Source organism: Oncorhynchus clarkii, chromosome 30 (genome assembly GCF_045791955.1).
Source record: "Oncorhynchus clarkii lewisi isolate Uvic-CL-2024 chromosome 30, UVic_Ocla_1.0, whole genome shotgun sequence".
NCBI classification, from domain to species: Eukaryota; Metazoa; Chordata; class Actinopteri; order Salmoniformes; family Salmonidae; genus Oncorhynchus; species Oncorhynchus clarkii.
In genome coordinates, this window is record NC_092176.1 from 7,288,904 (window position 1) to 7,312,837 (window position 23,934).

Genomic DNA, 23,934 nt, shown 5'->3' on the forward strand with positions numbered 1-23,934 from the left:
AAATTCATTAAAAATCCTACAATGTGATTTTCTGGATTTTTTCTCATTTTGTCTGTCATAGTTGAAGTGTACCTATGATGAAAATTACAGGCCTCTCTCATCTTTTTAAGTGGGAGAACTGGCACAATTGGTGGCTGACTAAATACTTTTTTGCCCCACTGTATAGTAGCCTAACCTTACAAGTTTACACAAACATATTGGACTTGGAATGTCAAAATGCCTAAATTCTTACGCAATTTGTAAGACAAAAGAGACCCTTCTATTTACTTATATTATGTGATGTATAGTCTACTACATTAATACTACTGTAAACAGTGCTACCGACATAGGCCTCCTTGTTCTTTTGAGCTGTACTTCTACATTTTAGTCTCAGGGCGACGCTGTCAAGCCTTCTAAGGGACGTGACTAGATGGGATACGGTTTATGTCAGATTCGCACATAATATATTTTTTACGTAGTCGGTTAGAATTTACGCAGCCGGTTAGGATAATTAACGTAGCAGGTTAGGATAATTCAATTATGATTCGGAAAACTGTTGAGTTAGCTAAAATGCTAAACTCCGCACAAAACAAATCTACTTTAGACGTCAATTTGACAACTGTATTCAATCTAGCCGTAACCTCATCTAAAACGCAAATGGTTCTATCTGTGAGCAAATCATAGACACTGTGCATCACCGTAAACGTTCCCCCTGTCATTTTAAAGATGGTGGAAGGTAGTTCTACAACTGTCATGTCGGGCGGTAGAAAGCCCCGTTCTGTGGCAAACCCTCTGGAATCCGCGATCACCACACCCAGTGAACGAATCTTGAGAGAATGCCACAATTTATATATCGACAGCGAAAACGGTAAATAGCAAGCTATTTCTACACACATAGCCTACATGATCAATAGAACAGCCGTCGTGCATATTCGTCAAGCCTGCTGTTCAACAAAGTAGCAATTCATTTAAAAGTTATTGCCTGTGTTTACACGTGCTCGAATTTTCTACTCTGATCATCAAGCGTTCTGTCACTATCCACTAATATGTCAAACACCCCAAACAAACAGGGTCTTTAACAGTGGCAAACTTCTTGGTATTGTTGTTTTAACCAGGTCTTTAACCAAGTGTTTGGATGTGTATTTGGCATTAAAAAAATGTACAATATTGGTCTTATGTCATATTTTAAATAATAAATATAGCCTGCAGTTTGTCAAGTGGTGGAAAACGTACTCAATTTTCATACTTGAGTAAAAGTAAAGATACCTTAATAGAAAATGTCTCAAGTAAAAGTGAAACTCACCCAGTAAAACACTACTTCAGCAAAAAGTCTTAAGTATTTGGTTTTAAAAATACTTAAGTGTCAAACGTAAAATGGAATTGTTAAAATGTACTTAAGTATCAAAAGTAAAAGTATAAACCATTTCAAATTCCTTATATTAAGCAAACCAGACGGCATCATTTTCTTTTTATCTATTTATTGGCAAATAGCCACGGGCACATCATTTACAAATTAAGCGTTTGTGTTTATTGAATCCGCCAGATTAAAGGCAGTAGGGATGACCATTAAGTGTGTTAATTGGACCATTTTCCTGTCAAAATTTAACGAGTACTTTTGGTTGTAAGGGAAAATATATGGAGTTAAAAGTACATTATTTTTCTTTAGGACTATAGTGAAGTAAAATTTGGCAAAAATATAAATAGTAAAGTACAGATACCCTAAAAAACAATGTAAGTAGTACATCGAAGTATCTTAACTTAAATACTTTACGCCACTGCAGTTTGTTGGCCAGATCATGCTCTCAGGGCCTAGGGCCTACTCTGTTCATGCCCTATTTCCTGAGCTAGATAGATATAGATACATTGTTCAACCATTTAAAAAAATCTTAAAAATGTGGCATAAGTAAATGTTGTGATATCTGGATAAAGATGGAAAAGGCGTCTTAGAAAAACATTGTTGGAAAAGGACCCATAATAAGTAAGCATTTCACTGTTAGTCTACACCACAAATTTGATTAGATTTGATAGCACGGCTTGCCTGACCCATACTGAAACGGTAGTGTCCGAAAGAAAGGAAAGCCGTCTGACCTGTGTATGTTTGTGTGTGTTCAGGGCTGGTGAAGATAGCAAGCCGACTGGGTCTCCGGCTCCTTCCTCCACGGAAGAAGATCATTGTGATGATAATGGGGAACCACTCTGCTGGAAAAAGCTCATTTATTAATTGGTAATATAGCTCCCTAGTATCACTGCTAAGGATCGGCACAGGCTAGGCCACAAATCAAGAGCCGAGTCGAGTGTAGGAAGGAAGGAAAGAGGGCAAGAGAAAGGAAGAGGCAAATATGTTTGTTAAAATGTGGCTGACGAATGTCCACACAGGGACATGGATTGGAGGTGCTGCAAGATACAGCATTAGCCTAGACGTTGTGGTCTAACAATCCGGTGATTTATTTACCCGAGACCTTTCCTAATGGAAAGAAAGGAATCTAGCAATTTAGTGAGGATGTGAAATACCTAAGAATGTAGATGTATGAGTCTGTTTAATGAATATGGCATGTAAAGATTCTGTTTTTATTTTGCATTTGCTTTGTGTAACGTTTTCATTATCACACTGTATCCTAAAGGATATCATGAATCTCATAGTCACACATACATTTGAAATTAATAATAACTGTCAAGTTTGATTCTGTGATTTAAATATATATATATTTTTTAAATCCCTAGTGATGGAATTTGTCAATGTGCAGTGCATTTCACACAATTGTTGACTCAATTACACTTGCTGCCATTTCAGGTATGTGGAAGAACATATACAGAAAACAGGCGTTGCCATAGAAACGCAGGGATTTACGTTTATAACAAGTGGTCGGAAAAGAGAATCGCTGACGGTAAGTTCGTAGCACCACGCCACCGCTGCTGTGAATGTCTCTCAATGCTCTTTTAACTATGTTGTAAACAACTTGCTTCGTATTCAGCCAGTGGCGATTGAATACCATAACAGTAAGCCTTGTGGTATGCTAATAATTGCTTACCAATGGTTTACTGTCGCTGGCGCCATGAATCTCATTCATTGCAGCCATAACTATGATCACTGGAGCCTGTTGTTGGTCACCACTGGTACATATTCAGGAAATCTTTACAGCGTTGTACACTCATTTGGGATTTAGGCATATAGCTGGATCTACACATTGATGTACAGTGCCCTCCGTAAGTATTGAGACTGTGACACACTTGTTGTTGTTTTGACTCTGTACTGCAGCACTTTCAAGTTTAAATGATATAATGACTATGAGGTTAAAGACTGTCAGCTTTAATTTGAGAGTGTTTTCACCCATACCGGGTGAACCGTTTTATAAATTACATTACAGCACTTTTTGTACATAGTCCCCCTGTTTTAGGGGACCAAAAGTATTAGTACAAATGAACCTATACCGTATATATTAAAGTAGTCAAAAGTTTAGTATTTGGTCTCAAATTCCTAGCATGTAATAATTACACCAAGCTTGTAACTCTACACACTTGTTGGATGCATTGGCTGTTTGTTTTGGTTGCGTTTCAGACTATTTTGTGCCCAATAGAAATGAATGGTAAATAATGTATTGTGTTTTGGATTCCCTTTTTTTAATGTAAATAAGAATAGAATATGTTTCTTAACACTTCTACATCAATGTGGATGCTACCATGATTACGAATAGTCCTGAATTAATCGTGAATGATGACATGTCAAAGTTAAGAAATGCTAACCACTCCACAGGTTAGCATTATTGGGGGTATGATATTTGTGTCTTAACTTTCTCATTATCATTATTCACAATTAATTCAGGACTAACATATTATATTCTATTATATTCTTATTTACAATAAAGGTGACTTGAAAATTACACTACATTATTTACCATTTGTATTTATTGACTTTTGTATTTGTATTAATTAGGGATCCCCATTAGCTGTTGCCAAGGCAGCAGCTACTCTTCCTGGGGTCCAAACACATCAAGGCACTTACATTACATATAAAACAAAATATAAAACAGCACATCATATAACATTATTACACCACTACATATCTACAATACAAAATGTATAATACCACCATACTACAATGTACGTGCGTGTGCTAGCGCTTGTGTGCGTATGCAATGTTTCTGTACTTTGTGTGTGTCTCTTCACAGTCCCCACTGTTCCATAAGGTGTATTTTTATCAATTCATTTCTATTGGGCACAAAATAATCTAAAACACAACCAAAACAAACAGCAAATTCATCCAACAAGCTTATAGGTTAACAAGCTTGATGTATTCATTGTGTGCTAGGAATATGGGACCAAATACTAAACTTTTGACTACTTTAATACACATATGTGAATTTGTCCCAATACCTTTGGTCCCCTAAAATGGGGTTGACTATGTATTAAAAGTGCTGTAATTTCTAAACCGTTCCCCCCGATATGGATGATGCTTCACTATCCCAATAATTATGGAGAGCACTGTATTCACGTATGAATGTAAGTCGCTTTGGATAAAAGCTTCTGCTGAATTACATATGATATATTCGGTATATTACATTGGGACGTGGTTGCATCTTGATATATTACTCTACTTTTGAGGTCTGAAAAAAAAATTGAACAAACTTTATTTTTATGACTTGAATAATGTCACTGCAGTGAAATTGCGCTCGTGTGAGTTTAAAAAACCAAGCGTGCAGGTACCATGTAACACGCAGATTTTTAATTTTTAAATTTTAACTCTGTGTAGTTTTACAATGAGAGGCCACTTTTCTTGCTTGCTTAAGCAATGCATGTATGCCTGTGTAAACGTAATGGTACGTACAGTGGTGATGGCTCACTCTGCATGCTGCTCCATCCCCAGAGGACCTGGGCTGCATGCAGAGAGAGAGAGAGAGAGCAGAGAGAGCGATTGGCATATTTGCAGTATCATCAGGCTAGGCAACAAGCTCCTCTCTTTCTTTCTCTCTCTCTCTCTCCCTCCCCTACCTTGGTGAAGGAGATGAAGATGAATAATGTAATTATAGTGAAGGACTGTAAGGATTATCTGCTTTATATACAGGAAGGGCTTAAAGCCATGCGCGAGCTGCAGCAAAGCCCCTGGCATTGAGACCAAGAATAACGCCTCGCCTGGCTACTCTTGGAGGAAGACATCTTTCTGACCAGCTGGGCTCCCAACAAGTCTATACGTAGCTAGACATTTTCTGTCTGTTCCTACCACCTCTCTCACTATCTTTTTAAAAATCTTCCACAGGGAAATGCCACGCTCCATCTCTACCCCCATTTCCGACCACTCCTGGAGTTTAAAGGTAGGGTTTCCCCTGTCGTCGGAAATCCTTTCCAGTGTGCCTGGTTTACGAGTCCGTTTGTGGCACAATTTTATGTTTTTCTCTTGCGTGAGTATTTACGGCGTAAAATTGATTGCCGTCTAACTTCCACAGCTTTATATTCTGCCTATTTCACAGTTGTTGTTTTTTTAATGCTGTCTTCCTATTTTGAACCCATTGTCGTTTTCACAGCGGCAGGAAAGACTGCACACCTGTAACTTAATGGCACGTTTGTGTTCTTCTGTCCATTATCCTTATGGTAGGCACATTTTGGTGCACCTCAGAACCACCTAAAAGTGTTTAGTCTGGAGCAGATTTTGCTACTTAAGTTTTCATCTATTCTGTTCAGGGAGGACTAAAACACACACATGTTGGTAAATACAGAAGAAAATACATTTGACGGTAAACTGTTTTAATTGAAATAATGCAAACTTTACGCTGGTGTAAAGGCTTAAAAGGGCAGTGCAGTCAAAAACATGATTTTCCTGTGGTTTATATATATTTTCACACTGAGGATGGAATGATTCTATGAAATTGTGAAAATTATGATAATGAACTTTTAATATAAGAGCTGTTTGAAAATAATTTTTTAATAGACCAATAACAAACAGATAGTTTTCAGGTGACACGTCCCTCCCATTTGGCTCCTCCAATTAGGCCCCTCTCTCAGAGCACTCCCAGATAGTCCTAGCACAATTGTTGCTTGAGAAATTGCATTTTTGCTAAGAAGTAATTTTGTAATAATTTTTTACACTTTTAATTGAAAACAATCACAGTAATTGTTACCCAGAAATGATTTGATATTGAGATAAAAATGGCTGCATTGGACCTTTTTTTTTTTAAAGTTGTAAATCTGATCCAAGTGACTTTGTCCACAGTATCAGAACATTGCATCAAATCTACTTGGAATGCATTGATTTCTTACTGAAGTCTTGGTTCAAACATACTGCTGCTTGGTTCCCTCCACAAGGTGTGTCTGTCTGATAGGAGCTAGAGCTTATAGGTGGTGTGTCTTGATGACTAACGCTCAATTCTGAGTCATCATAGTCTGGTTGCGTCTCCGATGTCTATAATAGTGCACGCTACTTTTGACGAGAGCCCCGTTCGCTATGGGGCCCTGGTCAGAAGTAGTGCACTATATAGGGTGCCATTTGGGACATCAGTGTGGTTTAACACTTCATCTGTGCTGCAGACTCTGTGTGGTTGCTTCTCACTGTCATTTATATCTCGGGGAGGTGGAGATGAGACTGGGATTACATAGGACCATCAGACAAAGTCGTGCTGTCATCTTAGGAAAAGTGCCTGTTGAGTAGCTGCAGTAGGTTGGAGCTCCAATTTGATGGCTACAAGGTAGCTGGCAACTTGAATGTAGATACGGTCTTGGTGGGTGTGTCCAAGGTGTCTAAGGCCAGGGGAGGGCCTGTGCAGTGCGGATTCAGTGTGTCTCCACATTGACAGCGAGACGTGTACACAGAGAGAGAGAGGGGGTTCACCGGGTGCAGAGTGCACACTGCACTGTATGGAGCTGTGAGTCACACGCCCCGTCTACGGCAGTGCGGTGGAGTCAGAAGGACAGGAGGAGGAGCAGCTGAGAAATGTCACAGCCGTGAGAGATGGATTAGCCAAGGCACCAGCAGCAGCCACTGCCACTGACTGAGGAGCCACAGGCCGCCTGCTGAGGCGCTGGAGAATCATCATGGATCTGTTCTGGATACAGCTAGCTATTTATGTCCACATCACCACCGACACCAACGCCGTACGCCAACGACATGTTGAGATGTTATTAAGCAGTGGAGGATGACTCATCGAAATCTGTCCTCATCGAAATCTGACCTGCCATTTGTTTGCTGGTTTACACTGTCTTTCAAGTCTAATTTCTCTATTTGCTTGATACTCTTGTCAGAACAAGAGTGTGTGCTCTTGAGGAACAGTGTAACGGTTTTCTTGATGAGAAGGAGAGTCGGACCAAAATGCGGCGTGTAGATTGCGATCCATGTTTATTAAACAAACGTAAAACACGAATCAAAATACAAACACTACAAAATAATAAACGTAATGAAAACCGAAACAGCCTAAACTGGTGCAAACTAACACTAAGGACAATCACCCACGACAAACTCAAAGAATATGGCTGCCTAAATATGGTTCCCAATCAGAGACAACGATAAACACCTGCCTCTGATTGAGAACCACTTCAGACAGCCATAGACTTAGCTAGAACACCCTACTAGCTACAATCCCCATACATACACACCACATACAAAAACCCATGCCACACCCTGGCCTGACCAAATAAATAAAGATAAACACAAAATACTTCGACCAGGGTGTGACAGAACCCCCCCCCCTAAGGTGCGGACTCCCGAACGCACCTCAAAACAATAGGGAGGGTCCGGGTGGGCGTCTGTCCATGGTGGCGGCTCCGGCGCGGGACGTGGACTCCACTCAATCAATGTCTTAGTCCCCTCTCCTCGCGTCCCTGGATAGTCCACCCTCGCCGCCGACCATGGCCTAGTAGTCCTCACCCAGAACCCCACTGGACTGAGGAGCAGCTCAGGACTGAGGGGCAGCTCGGGACTGAGGCAGCTCGGGACTGAGGGGAAGCTCAGGAGTGAGAGGAAGCTCAGGAGTGAGAGGAAGCTCAGGCAGGTTGATGAATCTACCAGATCCTGGCTGGCTGGCAGATCCTGGCTGACTGGCAGATCTGGAAGAGTCTGGTCGACTGGCAGATCTGGGAGAGTCTGGTCGACTGGCAGATCTGGGAGAGTCTGGTCGACTGGCAGATCTGGGAGAGTCTGGTCGACTGGCAGATCTGGGAGAGTCTGGTCGACTGGCAGATCTGGGAGAGTCTGGTCGACTGGCAGATCTGGGAGAGTCTGGTCGACTGGCAGATCTGGGAGAGTCTGGTCGACTGGCAGATCTGGGAGAGTCTGGTCGACTGGCAGATCTGGGAGAGTCTGGTCGACTGGCAGCTCTGGCTGCTCCATGCTGACTGGCTGCTCCATGATGACTGGCAGCTCTGGCTGCTCCATGCTGACTGGCTGCTCCATGCTGACTGGCAGCTCTGGCTGCTCCATGCTGACTGGCTGCTCCATGCTGACTGGCAGCTCTGGCTGCTCCATGCTGACTGGCTGCTCCATGCTGACTGGCAGCTCTGGCTGCTCCATGCTGACTGGCTGCTCTGGCTGCTCCATGCTGACTGGCTGCTCCATGCTGACTGGCTGCTCCATGCTGACTGGCGGCCCTGGCTGCTCCATGCTGACTGGCGGCCCTGGCTGCTCCATGCTGACTGGCGGCCCTGGCTGCTCCATGCTGACTGGCGGCCCTGGCTGCTCCATGCTGACTGGCGGCCCTGGCTGCTCCATGCTGACTGGCGGCTCTGGCGGCTCCTTGCAGACTGGCGGCTCTGGCGGCTCCTTGCAGACTGGCAGCTCTGGCGGTTCCTTGCAGACTGGCAGCTCCTTGCAGACTGGCAGCTCTATGCAGACTGGCAGCTCCTTGCAGACTGGCAGCTCCTTGCAGACTGGCAGCTCCTTGCAGACTGGCAGCTCCTTGCAGACTGGCAGCTCCTTGCAGACTGGCAGCTCTATGCTAACTGGCAGCTCTATGCTAACTGGCAGCTCCTTGCAAACTGGCAGTTCTGAACAGGCGGGAGACTCCGGCAGCGCTGTAGAGAAGGAAGGCTCTAACAGCGCTAAACAGGCGGGAGACTCCGACAGCGCTGGAGAGGAGGAGGGCTCCGACAGCGCTGGACAGGCGAGGCGCACTGTAGGCCTGATGCGTGGTGCTGGCACTGGTGGTACTGGGCCGAGGACACGCACGGGAAGCCTGGTGCGGGGAGCTGCTACCGGAGGGCTGGGGTGTGGAGGTGGCACAGGATGGGTTAGACCGTGAAGGCGTACTGGAGATCTTGAGAGCGGTGCTGGCACAGGACGTGCAAGGCTAGGGAGGTGCACAGGAGGCCTGGTACGTGAGACTGGCACCATCTTCACCAGCCGACTGACACGCACCTCAGGACGAGTATGGAGCGCTGACCCAGGTGCCATCAAATCCCCGACACGCTCCGTCGGGCGAATTCCATGTTTAAAACACCAACACAGCAACTCCCTCATTTCTCTCTCCTCCAATTTCCCCATTAACTCCTTCACAGTCTCTGTTTCGCTCACCTCCAACACCGGCTCTGGTTCTGGTCTCCTCCTTGGCTCCTCACGATAAACAGGGAGAGTTGGCTCAGGTCTGGCTCCTGACTCTGCCACACTCTCCCTGAGCCCCCCCCCAAGAAATTTTTGGGGCTGACTCTGGGGCCTCCGTCCGCGCCGCCTTGCTTGCTTCGCAAACTCCATTCTCCTATATCCTTCCGCGCACTGCTCCATCGAATCCCAGGCGGGCTCCGGCACTCTCCCTGGGTCGACCGCCCACCTGTCTATCTCCTCCCAAGAAGTATAGTCCATACTGTACTCCACTTTGGGCTGTTCCTGCCTGTTGACACGCTGCTTGGTCCCTTTGTGGTGGGTGATTCTGTAACGGTTTTCTTGATGAGAAGGAGAGTCGGACCAAAATGCGGCGTGTAGATTGCGATCCATGTTTATTAAACAAACGTAAAACACGAATCAAAATACAAACACTACAAAATAATAAACGTAATGAAAACCGAAACAGCCTAAACTGGTGCAAACTAACACTAAGGACAATCACCCACGACAAACTCAAAGAATATGGCTGCCTAAATATGGTTCCCAATCAGAGACAACGATAAACACCTGCCTCTGATTGAGAACCACTTCAGACAGCCATAGACTTAGCTAGAACACCCTACTAGCTACAATCCCCATACATACACACCACATACAAAAACCCATGCCACACCCTGGCCTGACCAAATAAATAAAGATAAACACAAAATACTTCGACCAGGGTGTGACAAACAGGTGTTTAATCAAGTAAAATGTTTAGTGTCATTTCCACAGTCTTGGAACAACAGTCTTTAATCAAAGTCTTGTCAAGAGGTTACATGTTCAGATCTCAAATTTGATGTACAGCATCAAAATGGCATGTCAAGTTATCCGTTTTGACAGCCGTCAGTTTGGTCCAACTCTGGTTGGGTATACTATACTACAGTACTTGAGTTTTCCTGGATTGGGTTTAACACAGGTGGCTCTGGAGCCATATGTATCAAAACTAGATCAGCGCCCCCTGTCCCTACAATCGTATTAATTGTGACCTAAAAGGCAAAACTGATCCTAAATCGGCACTTCTACTTCGAGACACTTGATATAAACACCCCCTGCCCTGTGCTGCCCCGCAGGGTCACGTTGTCTTGCAGCCTTTGACCTTATCCTGGTGCACTGGATATGCCGGTATCTATCCCTCTGTCTGAGGTGACAAGCCCAGCGCAAGCAGGGCCAGAATAGAATATCTTTCTCTTTACCTTTTCTCCTTTCAAGAAGCTTATTGGGGGGGTATGAAGGAATCTATCCCATACTGGGGCAGCATGTCTGTATCTAATCTATTTGATTTGGCTATTTTTAGATGTTCTTATTGCATAATGACAATGGTAAAAGCACAAGTTGTCTTCAACCCCTATAGGGACGGGCACAGGAGTCTGCGCTGCACCCTTAATGTCTTAGAACCGGACCCAACTGGAGCGCAGTAATGGGTGCTGGACCTCATTAACTCTGTTTGACATGCCCCTCTGTTGTGCCGTGAAAGGGACCTTGTCCTTGAGTCTTGGTTGTGTTGTGATTGGAGACGGGGCCGTGTGGGTGGAAATCTATGGAGACGTCTCATCTCGTCTCGAGCTGCTAGTGAGATTGACGCATTAGGGGAGCGAGCAGCCGCGTTGATATAGGAGAATGTTGTGAATGCTAATGTGCACCAACAGCAAGAGCAGCACAAGGCTGTGATTTGTACTGGCTGGTAACACCTGCCTCTCGCAATGATAAAGCCCCAGTGTCATCCCAAGTGGGGGAGGAAGGTGGGTATGTGTCTCTCAACAGTCATCCTGTTCTGATTCTGAGAGGGAAGGGAAGGGGTTGGGGGAGGGGGAGGGTCAGTCATAGCTGCAGTGCATGGTGTGTTTGTGTGTGTGTCATGTAACCCCCACTGTGCGTTGCTTCACAGTCGTTCTTCACTGGCTAGCTTTATGTCTCACTCCCCTCTGTAAAGCTGCCAGTTGAAGAGCTGTTGTGGGTAACTATGACTACAGACCTCTCTACAGAAGGGGATGGTAAAGGCATAATTCAGACCTTACGAGTCAAATTGAGGGTTGATCTGAGGCCGTGTTTTGTTTTTGTCTGAGTAGAGGGTTTTTAGTGAAGTAGCCTACTGCACTGTACTACTTGCTCTGGATCCAATCAAAATGTTTTTGAAATTGTTTACAAATGCTTCATCCTAATTGTCTCTGCAGGCGTATGCAAAATCGTAGAGAAATGTAGAATAGACAGTCCTTGCATTCTTGCAGACTAGCGCTGCGGGCATCGTCCTCAGCTTTCCAAGTATTGACTGCACTGAAGTTTATGGGCAACAAATAAAACAGATTTTGGTGCCGACAGCCTTCAACGGGACTCCACTTCTTATTTATCACCCACAAGTTCTCCAGAAGGGCCATACTTTAGTCCAGCCTCCTTTACAGCGCCTTCAGAAAGTATTCATACCCTTTGACCTTTTCCACATTTTATTATGTTACAGCCTGAATTGAAAATTAATTACATTTAGTTTTTTTGGTCACTGGTCTACACAAATAATATCACTGGTCTACACACAATACCACATCATGTCAAAGTGGAATCATGTTTTACATTTTTTAAAACAACTTAATTACAAATGAAAAGCTGAAATGTCTTGAGTCAATAAGTATTCAACCCCTTTGTTATTGGCAAGCCTAAATAAGTTAGGAGTAAAAATGTGCTTAACAAGTCACATAATAAGTTGCATGGACTCACTCTGCATGCAATAATAGTATTTAACATGATTTTTGAATGACTACCTCATCTCTGTACCCAAATTATCTTTAAGGTCCCTTAGTCGAGCAGTGAATTTCAAACACAGATTCAACCACAAAGACCAGAGAGGTTTCCCAATGCCTCGCAAAGAAGGGCACCCATTGGTAGATGGGTAAAAAATGAAAAGCAGACATTGAATATCCATTTGAGCATGGTGAAGTTAATAATTAAAATGTGTGTTTCAATACACCCAGTCACTACAAAGATACAGGTGTCCTTCCTAACTCAGTTGCCGGAGAGGAAGGAAACCGCTCAGGGCTTTTCACCATACCAACGGTGACATTAAAACAGCTACAGAGTTTAATGGCTGTAATAGAAAACTGAGGATAGATCAAAAGCATTGTAGTTATGCCACAATATTAACCTAATTGACTGAGTGAAAAAAAAGAAGCCTGTGCAGAATTTTAAAAAAGATTCTAGAACATGCATCCTGTTTGCAACAAGGCACTAAAGTAATACTGCAAAGCAATTCACTTTTAGTCTAGAATACGAAGTGTTATGTTTGGGGCAAATCCAATACAACCCATTACTGAGTACCACTCTGCATATTTTCAAGCAAAGTGGTGGCTGCATCATATTATGGGTATGCTTGGAATCATTAAGGACTGGAGAGTTTTTCAGGATTAAAAAGAAACGGAAAGGAGCTAAACACAGGCAAAATCTTAGAGGGAAAACCAGGTTCAGTCTGCTTTCCACCAGACACTAGGAGATGAATTCACCTCTCAGCAGGAAAATAACCTGAAACATAAGGCCAAATCTACACTGGAGTTGCTTACCAAGAAGACAGTGAATGTTCCTGAGTGGCCGAGTTACATTTTTGACTCAAATCTACTTGGAAAATCTATGGCAAGACCTGAAAATGGTTGTCCAGCAATGATCAACAACCATTTTGACAGAGCTTGAAGAATTTTTAAAAGAATAATGGACAAATGTTGCGCAATCCAGGTGTGGAAAGCTCTTAGAGACTTACGCAGAAAGACTCACAGCTGTAATCGCTGCCAAAGATGCTTCCACAAAGTATTGACACAGTGAATACTTATGTAAATGAGATATTTATGTATTTAATTTGCAAACATAAAAAAAAAAAACATGTTTTCAGTTTGTCATTATGGGGTATTGTGTGTAGATGGCTGAGGGGAAAAATATATTTAATCAATTTTGAATTCAGGCTGTAACACAACAAAATGTGGAATATGTCAAAGGGTATGAATACGGTATGAATACTTTCTGAAGGCACTGTATGCACACAGACAGTCCCAATTCACTCCTTACCTCTTCCTCTTTGCCCGTTCAATGTTTGCAGATATGGAAGGTAGAAGCAATATGGTGGAAGCGCCACCATTACACTGCTTACACCTATCCAGACCTTACAGATCTGATCAAATTAAAGGGTTCGGGCCAAGGGGGAGGGACCGGGAGCAAATTGGGTCTGGCTGACTTTGTCGGCGTGTGTTGTAGGTGTTACAGACTATCTGTCGGCTGAGATCTCCACCTCCAAGCAGAAGAAGTTTAGTCTGGTGACGTTCGTGGACACACCGGGCCTGGTGGATGGGGACATGGTCTATCCCTTTGATGTCAACCGCGCGATCACCTCGTTTGGTATGACTCATTCCCTTCGCTGGTGTGGCTTGATATGCAGTTAACGCACACATTCTCACCCACGCACACACCCTGATCCCGTCACATAGGCAGGACTGCATCACCTTGTATAATCATTCTGGTATGTTGGTGCATGGGGGAGGATGGGATAGCACAAAGAGGATCTTTTGTAATCACTCTGATGCCTTGTCACTTTACCCTGCCTTCATGTACATATCGACGTCAAATATCTCCTACCCCTGCATATTCATCTGGTACTGCTACTCCCTGTATATAGCTAAATGTTTGTGTATTTTATTCCTCTTGTGTCGCTATTTCTAAACTCTGCAATGTTGGGAAGGGCTCGTAAGCAAGCATTTCACAGTAAAGTCTACACACCAGTTGTATTCGGCGCATGTGACAAATATTCTTTGGGGGGACTTGATTGTATCTTTTTATAAACGCATTCTACGTGGGGGTGCCTCTTTCCAGGGGAGCAGGCGGACCTGGTCTTTGTGTTCTTCGACCCTATGGGCCAGGCGCTGTGCAAGCGCACGCTCAACATTGTGGAGAAGCTGAGCGATAAGGTTGCGGACAAGCTGCGCTTCTACCTCAGCAAGGCAGATGAAGCCGGGAGGGAGACGGACAGACAGGTCAGTTACTCTTTGACAATGTACTTTCCATTTAACCTCCATCTAGATCCCTCTGCTGTCCATGCAGTGACTGGATCGATGTCTGTGGAGAACAATGTGTGTTGGTTTATGCTTGTTGGTTCAGAATGGATTAGATTTTGAAGCACATTATGGCAGTTGCTGTGTGGTATAACAATTTCATTTAACTTGGCAATTTTAATTACATCTACTATTTTTATCACATCATAATTAAGCAATAAGGCCCGAGGAGGTGTGGTATATGGCCAATATACAACTGCTAAGGGCTGTGTCCAGGCACTCTGCCTATGCCACAGTCCTTAGCCATGATATATTGGCCATATTCACAAATCCCTGAGGTGCCTTATTGCTATTATAAACTGGTTACCAACGTAATTAAAGCAGTAAAAATACATGTTTTGTCATACAATCTGATACAGTGCATTCAAAAAGTATTCAGACCCCTACCCCCTTTCCACATTTTGTTACGTTACAGCCTTATTCTAAAATTGATTAAATAAAAAAAAAATCCTAATCAATCGACACACAATACCCCACAATGAGGATTTTAGAAATGTTTGCACATTTATTAAAAATAAAAAAGATACATAAGTATTCAGACCGTTTGCTATGAGCTCAGGTGCATCCTGTTTCCATTGATCATTCTTGAGATGTTTCTACAACTTGATTGGAGTCCACCTGTGGTAAATTAAAGTGATTGGACAGGATTTGGAAAGGCACAAACCTGACTATATAAGGTCCCACAGTTGACAGTGCATGTCAGAGCAAAAACCAAGCCATGATGTCCAAGGAACGTAGAGTCCGAGACAAGATTGTGTCGAGGCACAGATCTGGGGAAGGGTACCAAAACATTTCTGCAGCATTGAAGGTCCCCAAGAACACAGTGGCCTCCATCATTCTTAAATGGAGAACATTTTGAACTACCAAAACTCTTTCTAGAGCAGGCTGCCTGGCCAAACTGAGCAATTGGGGAAGAAGGGCCTTAGTCGGGGAGGTGACCAAGAGCATGATGGTCACTCTGACAAAGCTCCAGAGTTCCTCTTTGGAGAACCTTCCAGAAGGACAACCATCTCTACAACACTCCACCAATCGGGCCTTCGTGGTAGAGTGGCAAGACGGAAGCCACTCCTCAATAAAAGACACATGACAGCACGTTTGGAGTTTGCTAAAAGGCACCTGAAGGACTCTGAGAAACAAGATTTTCTGGTCTGATGAAACCAATATTGAACTCTTTGAATGCCAAGTGTCACGTCTGGAGGAAACCTGGCACCATCCCTATGGTGAAGCATGGTGGTCGCAGCTTCATGCTGTGGAGATGTTTTTCAGCGGCAGGGACTGGGAGACAAGTCAGGATCGAGGGAAAGAGAGATCCTTAATGAAAACCTGCTCCAGAGCACTCAGGACCTCAGACTGGGGTGAAGGTTCACCTTCCAACAGGACAACGACCCTAAGCACACAGCCAAGACAAAGCAGGAGTGGCTTCAGGACAAGTCTCTGAATGTTTTTGAGTGGCCCAGGCTGTGCTCGAACTTGAACCGGATCGAACATTTTCTGGAGAGACCTGAAAATAGCTGTGCAGCAACACTCCCCATCCAACCTGACAGAGCTTGACAAGATTTTCTGAGAAGAATGGGACAAACTCCCCAAATACAGGTGGGCCAAGCTTGTAGCGTCATACCCAAGAAGACTCGAGACTGTAATCGCTGCCAAAGGTGCTTCAACAAAGTGCTGAGTAAAGGAAGTCTGATATTTCAGTTTTTGCCTTGTCATCATGGGGTATTGTGTGTAGATTGATGAGGGGGTAAAAAACTATTTAATCCATTTTAGAATAAGGCTGCAACGTACCAAAATGTGTAAAAAGTCAAGGGGTCTGAATACTTTCCGAATGCACTGTATTCCACGGCTGTCAGCCAAGCAGCATTCAGGGTTCTAACCAACCAGCTTATAATATGTGTTATAGCACATGTTACTTCCCAAACTTAGAATATTGCATTCATGAAATCTCTCTAGAATACCTTTGTTTTGGCCGTGCTGCTGCTCCTGTTTCAACTGTTCTGCCTGCGGCTATGGAATCCTGACCTGTTCACCGGACGTGCTACCTGTCCAAGACCTGCTGTTTTCAACTCTCTAGAGACAGCAGGAGCGGTAGAGATACTCTTAATGATCGGCTATGAAAAGCCAACTGACATTTACTCCTGAGGTGCTGACTTGCTGCACCCTCGACAACTACTGTGATTATTATTATTTCACCATGCTGGTCATTTATGAACATTTGAACATCTTGGCCATGTTCTGTTATAATCTCCACCCGGCACAGCCAGAAGAGGACAGGCCGCCCCTCATAGCCTGGTTCCTCTCTAGGTTTCTTCCTAGGTTTTGGCCTTTCTAGGGAGTTTTTCCTAACCACCGTGCTTCTACACCTGCATTGCTTGCTGTTTGAGGTTTTAGGCTGGGTTTCTATACAGCACTATGAGATATCAGCTGGTGAAAGAAGGGCTATATAAATAAATGTGATTTGATTTGAGTTTTCATTTGTTGTTTTCCCATGAACAGCGTGTCATGATGCAGATAGTTCAGGAACTGTGTCGCCGACCGGGGCTGAACAAGTGTGGCTTTGAGATGCCCACCATATACATCCCTAACCCCCAGAAGGTAAGACACCACGGACTAAGGCTAGACAAGTCTGTCCCAGAGACCTCGTTCAATATAAAACTCTGCACAAAGTCACAAATGTAGGTTGAAAAGTATTCTCAAAGCATTTCCTGATATTTCAATGTGTATGTACAATGAGAAATGTCTTGGTGTTTTTTCACAGGATATTTAGGCCCTACCGCCCTCTAGCCCCGTTTAACTTGCCTCACAGTTAATTTGACAAAGTCAATCAAGTAGTGGTAAAGCTGAAGATTTCCTTTTCAGCTACTACTTTACCAGGTTTTAAAAAAAAATACATTTCTACTGAACTGATAATTAATAGGGCAAGTAGGATATACAGTGCCTTGCGAAAGTATTCGGCCCCCTTGAACTTTGCGACCTTTTGCCACATTTCAGGCTTCAAACATAAAGATATAAAACTGTATTTTTTTTGTGAAGAATCAACAACAAGTGGGACACAATCATAAAGTGGAACAACATTTGTTGGATATTTCAAACTTTTTTAACAAATCAAAAACTGAAAAATTGGGCGTGCAAAATTATTCAGCCCCCTTAAGTTAATACTTTGTAGCGCCACCTTTTGCTGCGATTACAGCTGTAAGTCGGTATGAGCTGAAAGTTTAGAGGGACGGCCAGGTCTTGGTAGATTTGCAGTGGTCTGATACTCCTTCCATTTCAATATTATCGCTTGCACAGTGCTCCTTGGGATGTTTAAAGCTTGGGAAATCTTTTTGTATCCAAATCCGGCTTTAAACTTCTTCACAACAGTATCTCGGACCTGCCTGGTGTGTTCCTTGTTCTTCATGATGCTCTCTGCGCTTTTAACGGACCTCTGAGACTATCACAGTGCAGGTGCATTTATACGGAGACTTGATTACACACAGGTGGATTGTATTTATCATCATTAGTCATTTAGGTCAACATTGGATCATTCAGAGATCCTCACTGAACTTCTGGAGAGAGTTTGCTGCACTGAAAGTAAAGGGGCTGAATAATTTTGCACGCCCAATTTTTCAGTTTTTGATTTGTTAAAAAAGTTTGAAATATCCAACAAATGTTGTTCCACTTTATGATTGTGTCCCACTTGTTGTTGATTCTTCACAAAAAAAATACAGTTTTATATCTTTATGTTTGAAGCCTGAAATGTGGCAAAAGGTCGCAAAGTTCAAGGGGGCCGAATACTTTCGCAAGGCACTGTATATGAGGCTTTTATGTGCAAAATAATTATATTTTGAAACCATGTGGATGGGATGAGAATAAATACAAAAGTTTTATTAAAATATTAAACCCATGACACTGTCCTCTGGAGGGAGGCTATGGAGTTGTTTCAGAGCATTTCCGTCAAGTGTAGCCTACTCCCTGTAATCGATCTTCAGCTGTTGAATGTCGTTTGGTTAGGTCTGGATTTAAGGCACTCTTGCTGTGGAAGGTAAATCCTCCTGATCAGGAGATCTGATGGCTGTGGATCGCTGAGAACAGGATGAATCACTTGTGTTATGACAGCTGGGAGAGTTACATTCCGTCTCAGTGGGACTAGGGGTTATAAACCACCAGGCAGCCACCATCAGCCACCTTTAGCAGCTTCAGACCTGAGTAATCGCTCCCTCATCCGGTAATCAATGGTCGTCAGGCTGTGTGATGGATGGTCGGTGGATTTTTGCATTCGTCCTGCACCAATGGATTACTGCTGAGAGAGGGAGGCCAAACTTTCCAGTCTTTCCTTCTCAAAACTCCAAAACACATACAGTATATCAACATCAGAAGTGAGCAAAATGCATTGTGTACTTTATGGAGGAGAATGTTGTGTGACCGAGGTTGGCTGCTTATTCCTCTTTCCTGTTGTCCAGCCGAGCCGGTGTGTGAACCAGATCGACGGAGTGTGTCAGACGATAGAGAAGACCATCAACCAGGCCGTCCAGAAGACACTGGACCAGCTGGAGAAGGACTGTGACCTCATCTCCTCCACAATCGACAGCAAATTGTCCCAGGACAGGTAAGAGAAGGAAACAGTAGGTATCCTAGTGGTTTGAGAGGTGGACCAGTAACCGAAAGGTTGCTCGTTCAAGTCCTGGGCCGGGTGACAGAAAAGTAGGGCTTGAACTGGCCACTGGAGAGCTGCTGGTGTCATTCTACCTTTGTGCCCTTGAGCAAGGCACTGAACCCCAAAAATAGGGGACCAGGCTATTCCTCTCAAAGCTCCATAAACCCCTGGGCCTCTGTCTGTGTTCCTGCAGGGCGGACGTGAGTTTCAACAGCAGTGTCCGTCTGCACTCCTTCCTGTGTGGGGCACTGGGCATCCTACTGCCGTGCCTTTTCATCCTCAGCTTCGTCGTCAACACCCTGACTCCAGAGGAGCTTCAGGAGCTGCTGGGAGATGGGCTGGCCAAAGCCCTTGGGCTCTCCATGGTAGGTAACCTCTGACTCCTAACCCCTGACTCGAACATTCAGACCCTGAATTTCAAATCGCCCCCTAGCCCCTCTTCACTAGGCACTCCTGTAGATGCATTACGACGCAGCTCTAATGCATTTAAAAACTTGTCATGAGCATGACCAACCAAGACTCAGAATAAGAATTGATATCCCGTTTGCCTCAAAATACTGTTCTAAATACTGCTGTTGTTATGCTCGTCTCAACAGGGTGTAGTTGTCTTTCTGTGGACCTGGATACCAGAGGATTTCCAGATATTGTTTGTGATCATATTTGGTGTACTCTGCTACTTTTTCTTTTGTCTTGCCAAGTATTTTGCCCGGTAAGCAGAATCACTGTTTCTCTCTTTTTCTCACACACAAAAAACACACACTTATCCATTGCTTACTCCAGTCCCCCCCCCCCATGGAAAACATTTCCCACTTTGATTGACAGCCGTTGTCATGTGATTGTGTCCTCAGCCAAGGGAATAGGACTCTTACGAAGAAGGAGAAGAGAAGCCTCACAGAGTACAGCGATTACGTCCAGGATGTCGTCAAAGCCAAGAAGGTGCGATTTCATTGCAATAATTCTCATTCGGCAATTCGGTCGAAGAAGTTGTGTATATCAAGTGTGTCGATTTAGATATATTTCTGAGGCATGAAATGCGCTACTGGGTACATATCATCTGTATTCCATTCTCAACTTATTTCAACAGGGAAAACTATACGAGGAGTATCTCGCGCAGTGTGCTGCTGAATATGACTTCTGATAAGGGGCGGGCGGATCCATCGGAAATCTACATGCCGGACTTTCTCGTTGATTGTTATGTAGGATGTCTTCGTAAGTATTTTCCTAATCACACTGATCAAGGGCTCACATGCCTAGGATTGCACAATTTGGGAAGCTTTCTGGTACATTTATATGCCACTGGGCAGAGGGAGAAGTATTTCTTTCTGTAATAAAACTCGTTCTGATTGGCTGGGCCTGGCTCCACAGTGTGTGGGCCTATGCCCTCCCAGGCCCACCCATGGCTGCGCCCCTGCCCAGTCCTGTGAAATCTGTAGATTATGGCCTAATTTATTTATTTCTATTGACTGATATCCTTATACCAACTATAACTGAGTCAAATCTTTGAAATTGTTGCATTTTGCTTTCATATTTTTGTTCAGTGTATAACTCAATTTGTGAGATACAGTATATAACTGTGAGAGAAATATAAAGTGCCTTTTCTATTTGGAAAACTGTGATTTAAGAAGTATCTCAATCTGAAATTTCTCGTGACTTTTTCAGGATGTGTATGTATTTACATCTGAAAGCATGTATGGGACTGTTTACTTGTTTATAGGCTACCTTTCTTAAATGACTCTCTAAGCTAAAAAGCAAGCAATTTGCTGGCAAGGTGTTTCTTGATGTCTTTTTGAAACATCTTAGATTCTAATGTTTGAACGTGCTTGGGGGATCCTTTGACATTTTGTAATGAATATGTTGTATTACAAACTACAGTATCAATAGAAGTGTCTATTCTGGACAATAATTATTATTTATTTTTTCTATGGGAATGCAAAGGTAGAGATGATCATGACGTGAGAACACTGTGTGTGTGGCAGGGAATGCTATTTTATGGCAATATATGGAGACACACCAACTCTATTTTAAAAGGCCAGACTTTTTTTTACCAGACTGCTTCCACATGGTTAGCAAATTAAATAGAACAGTCAGTTCAGTGCTTTCTCCTGCCTCCTATTTCCTTTGATGAGAAAGATTCCCAATACAGAATGTAGAATGGTTCACACAGCACAGTATAGTAGTAGTGAAAGGTGTGAAAAGTATTTTTAAGCAATAAGGCCTGAGGTGTAACATATTGCCAATATACCAGGGCTAGGGGCTGTTCTTAAGCACGACGCAACCCTTAGCTGTGGTATATTGGCCCTATATCACAAACCCCCCCAGGTGCCTTATTGCTATTATAAACTGGTTACGAATGTAATTAGAGCAGCACAAATAAATGTTTTGTCATACCCGTGGTATACAGACTGATATACCACGGCTGTCAGCCAATCAGCATTCAGGGCTCGGGCCCACCCAGTTTCTAATCCTGCTTGTGAAGTGAAGCCCTGACTAAGCACTGATGTGTATTTCACCTTCTGAATGTCTCATGTTGTTTGGTAGTACATGGTTATAATACTCAATTATATGGATTAGTATGCCGTTTGTCTTACTGCTAGTCTTTGGATCAGTGAAACGTAAAATAACTTACCATTTAATGCCTTCAATGAATACAGTATATAGAATATACAGTGCCTTGCGAAAGTATTCGGCCCCCTTGAACTTTGCGACCTTTTGCCACATTTCAGGCTTCAAACATAAAGATATAAAACAGTATTTTTTTGTGAAGAATCAACAACAAGTGGGACACAATCATGAAGTGGAACGACATTTATTGGATATTTCAAACTTTTTTAACAAATCAAAAACTGAAAAATTGGGCGTGCAAAATTATTCAGCCCCTTTACTTTCAGTGCAGCAAACTCTCTCCAGAAGTTCAGTGAGGATCTCTGAATGATCCAATGTTGACCTAAATGACTAATGATGATAAATACAATCCACCTGTGTGTAATCAAGTCTCCGTATAAATGCACCTGCACTGTGATAGTCTCAGAGGTCCGTTAAAAGCGCAGAGAGCATCATGAAGAACAAGGAACACACCAGGCAGGTCCGAGATACTGTTGTGAAGAAGTTTAAAGCCGAATTTGGATACAAAAAGATTTCCCAAGCTTTAAACATCCCAAGGAGCACTGTGCAAGCGATAATATTGAAATGGAAGGAGTATCAGACCACTGCAAATCTACCAAGACCTGGCCGTCCCTCTAAACTTTCAGCTCATACAAGGAGAAGACTGATCAGAGATGCAGCCAAGAGGCCCATTATCACTCTGGATGAACTGCAGAGATCTACAGCTGAGGTTGGAGACTCTGTCCATGGGACAACAATCAGTCGTATATTGCACAAATCTGGCCTTTATGGAAGAGTGGCAAGAAGAAAGCCATTTCTTAAAGATATCCATAAAAAGTGTCGTTTAAAGTTTGCCACAAGCCACCTGGGAGACACACCAAACATGTGGAAGAAGGTGCTCTGGTCAGATGAAACCAAAATTGAACTTTTTGGCAACAATGCAAAACGTTATGTTTGGCGTAAAAGCAACACAGCTGAACACACCATCCCCACTGTCAAACATGGTGGTGGCAGCATCATGGTTTGGGCCTGCTTTTCTTCAGCAGGGACAGGGAAGATGGTTAAAATTGATGGGAAGATGGATGGAGCCAAATACAGGACCATTCTGGAAGAAAACCTGATGGAGTCTGCAAAAGACCTGAGACTGGGACGGAGATTTGTCTTCCAACAAGACAATGATCAAAAACATAAAGCAAAATCTACAATGGAATGGTTCAAAAATAAACATATCCAGGTGTTAGAATGGCCAAGTCAAAGTCCAGACCTGAATCCAATCGAGAATCTGTGGAAAGAACTGAAAACTGCTGTTCACAAATGCTCTCCATCCAACCTCACTGAGCTCGAGCTGTTTTGCAAGGAGGAATGGGAAAAAATTTCAGTCTCTCGATGTGCAAAATTGATAGAGACATACCCCAAGCGACTTACAGCTGTAATCGCAGCAAAAGGTGGCGCACAAAGTATTAACTTAAGGGGGCTGAATAATTTTGCACGCCCAATTTTCAGTTTTTGATTTGTTAAAAAAGTTTGAAATATCCAATAAATGTCGTTCCACTTCATGATTGTGTCCCACTTGTTGTTGATTCTTCACAAAAAAATACAGTTTTATATCTTTATGTTTGAAGCCTGAAATGTGACAAAAGGTCGCAAAGTTCAAGGGGGCCGAATACTTTTGCAAGGCACTGTATATATATTTATTGGCCTCATAAGGTGCCTGTTTTGGGGTCATTTATACTTGTACAATGCAGAATACCTCCACTGTGTGCTGTTTGCAATAATGTTTCAAACTGTAAACACAAAGTTTGGGTATGTCTTCGATGTAGCTTTAGGGAATAATCACAACTGAAGTTCTTGTGAAATGGTGCTGTTTCTACTTGTATTAGGGTTCTTGTGTACTGGTGTTTCAGATGTTATTTATTTTTCAATATAATATACTTAAATTATGTAAATGTATCCTGTTTTTTGCTTTTTGCTTGTATAACTAGTTTACGTGTTGCATTTCCTCAAAGTAGGAGGTCTCTTATACATTAAGCTATACTCTGTAACAACAATGTAATATAAGGTAATTAAATGTTTTCTGATTAATCCTG

General features: G+C 43.1%; 1 protein-coding gene across 1 annotated transcript; it reads left to right on the plus strand.

The window, feature by feature from the left end:
- The first annotated feature begins 702 nt into the window (after positions 1-702).
- On the plus strand, positions 703-23,934 carry LOC139389907 (uncharacterized). The gene is made up of 12 exons (XM_071136940.1): positions 703-847; positions 2,092-2,203; positions 2,771-2,864; positions 5,231-5,285; positions 13,763-13,903; positions 14,375-14,535; positions 17,107-17,205; positions 19,053-19,198; positions 19,440-19,611; positions 19,843-19,955; positions 20,095-20,182; positions 20,331-23,934. The coding sequence occupies exons 1-12, from the start codon at positions 706-708 to the stop codon at positions 20,382-20,384; spliced, it is 1,377 nt and encodes a 458-aa protein (XP_070993041.1). The 5' UTR covers positions 703-705; the 3' UTR covers positions 20,385-23,934.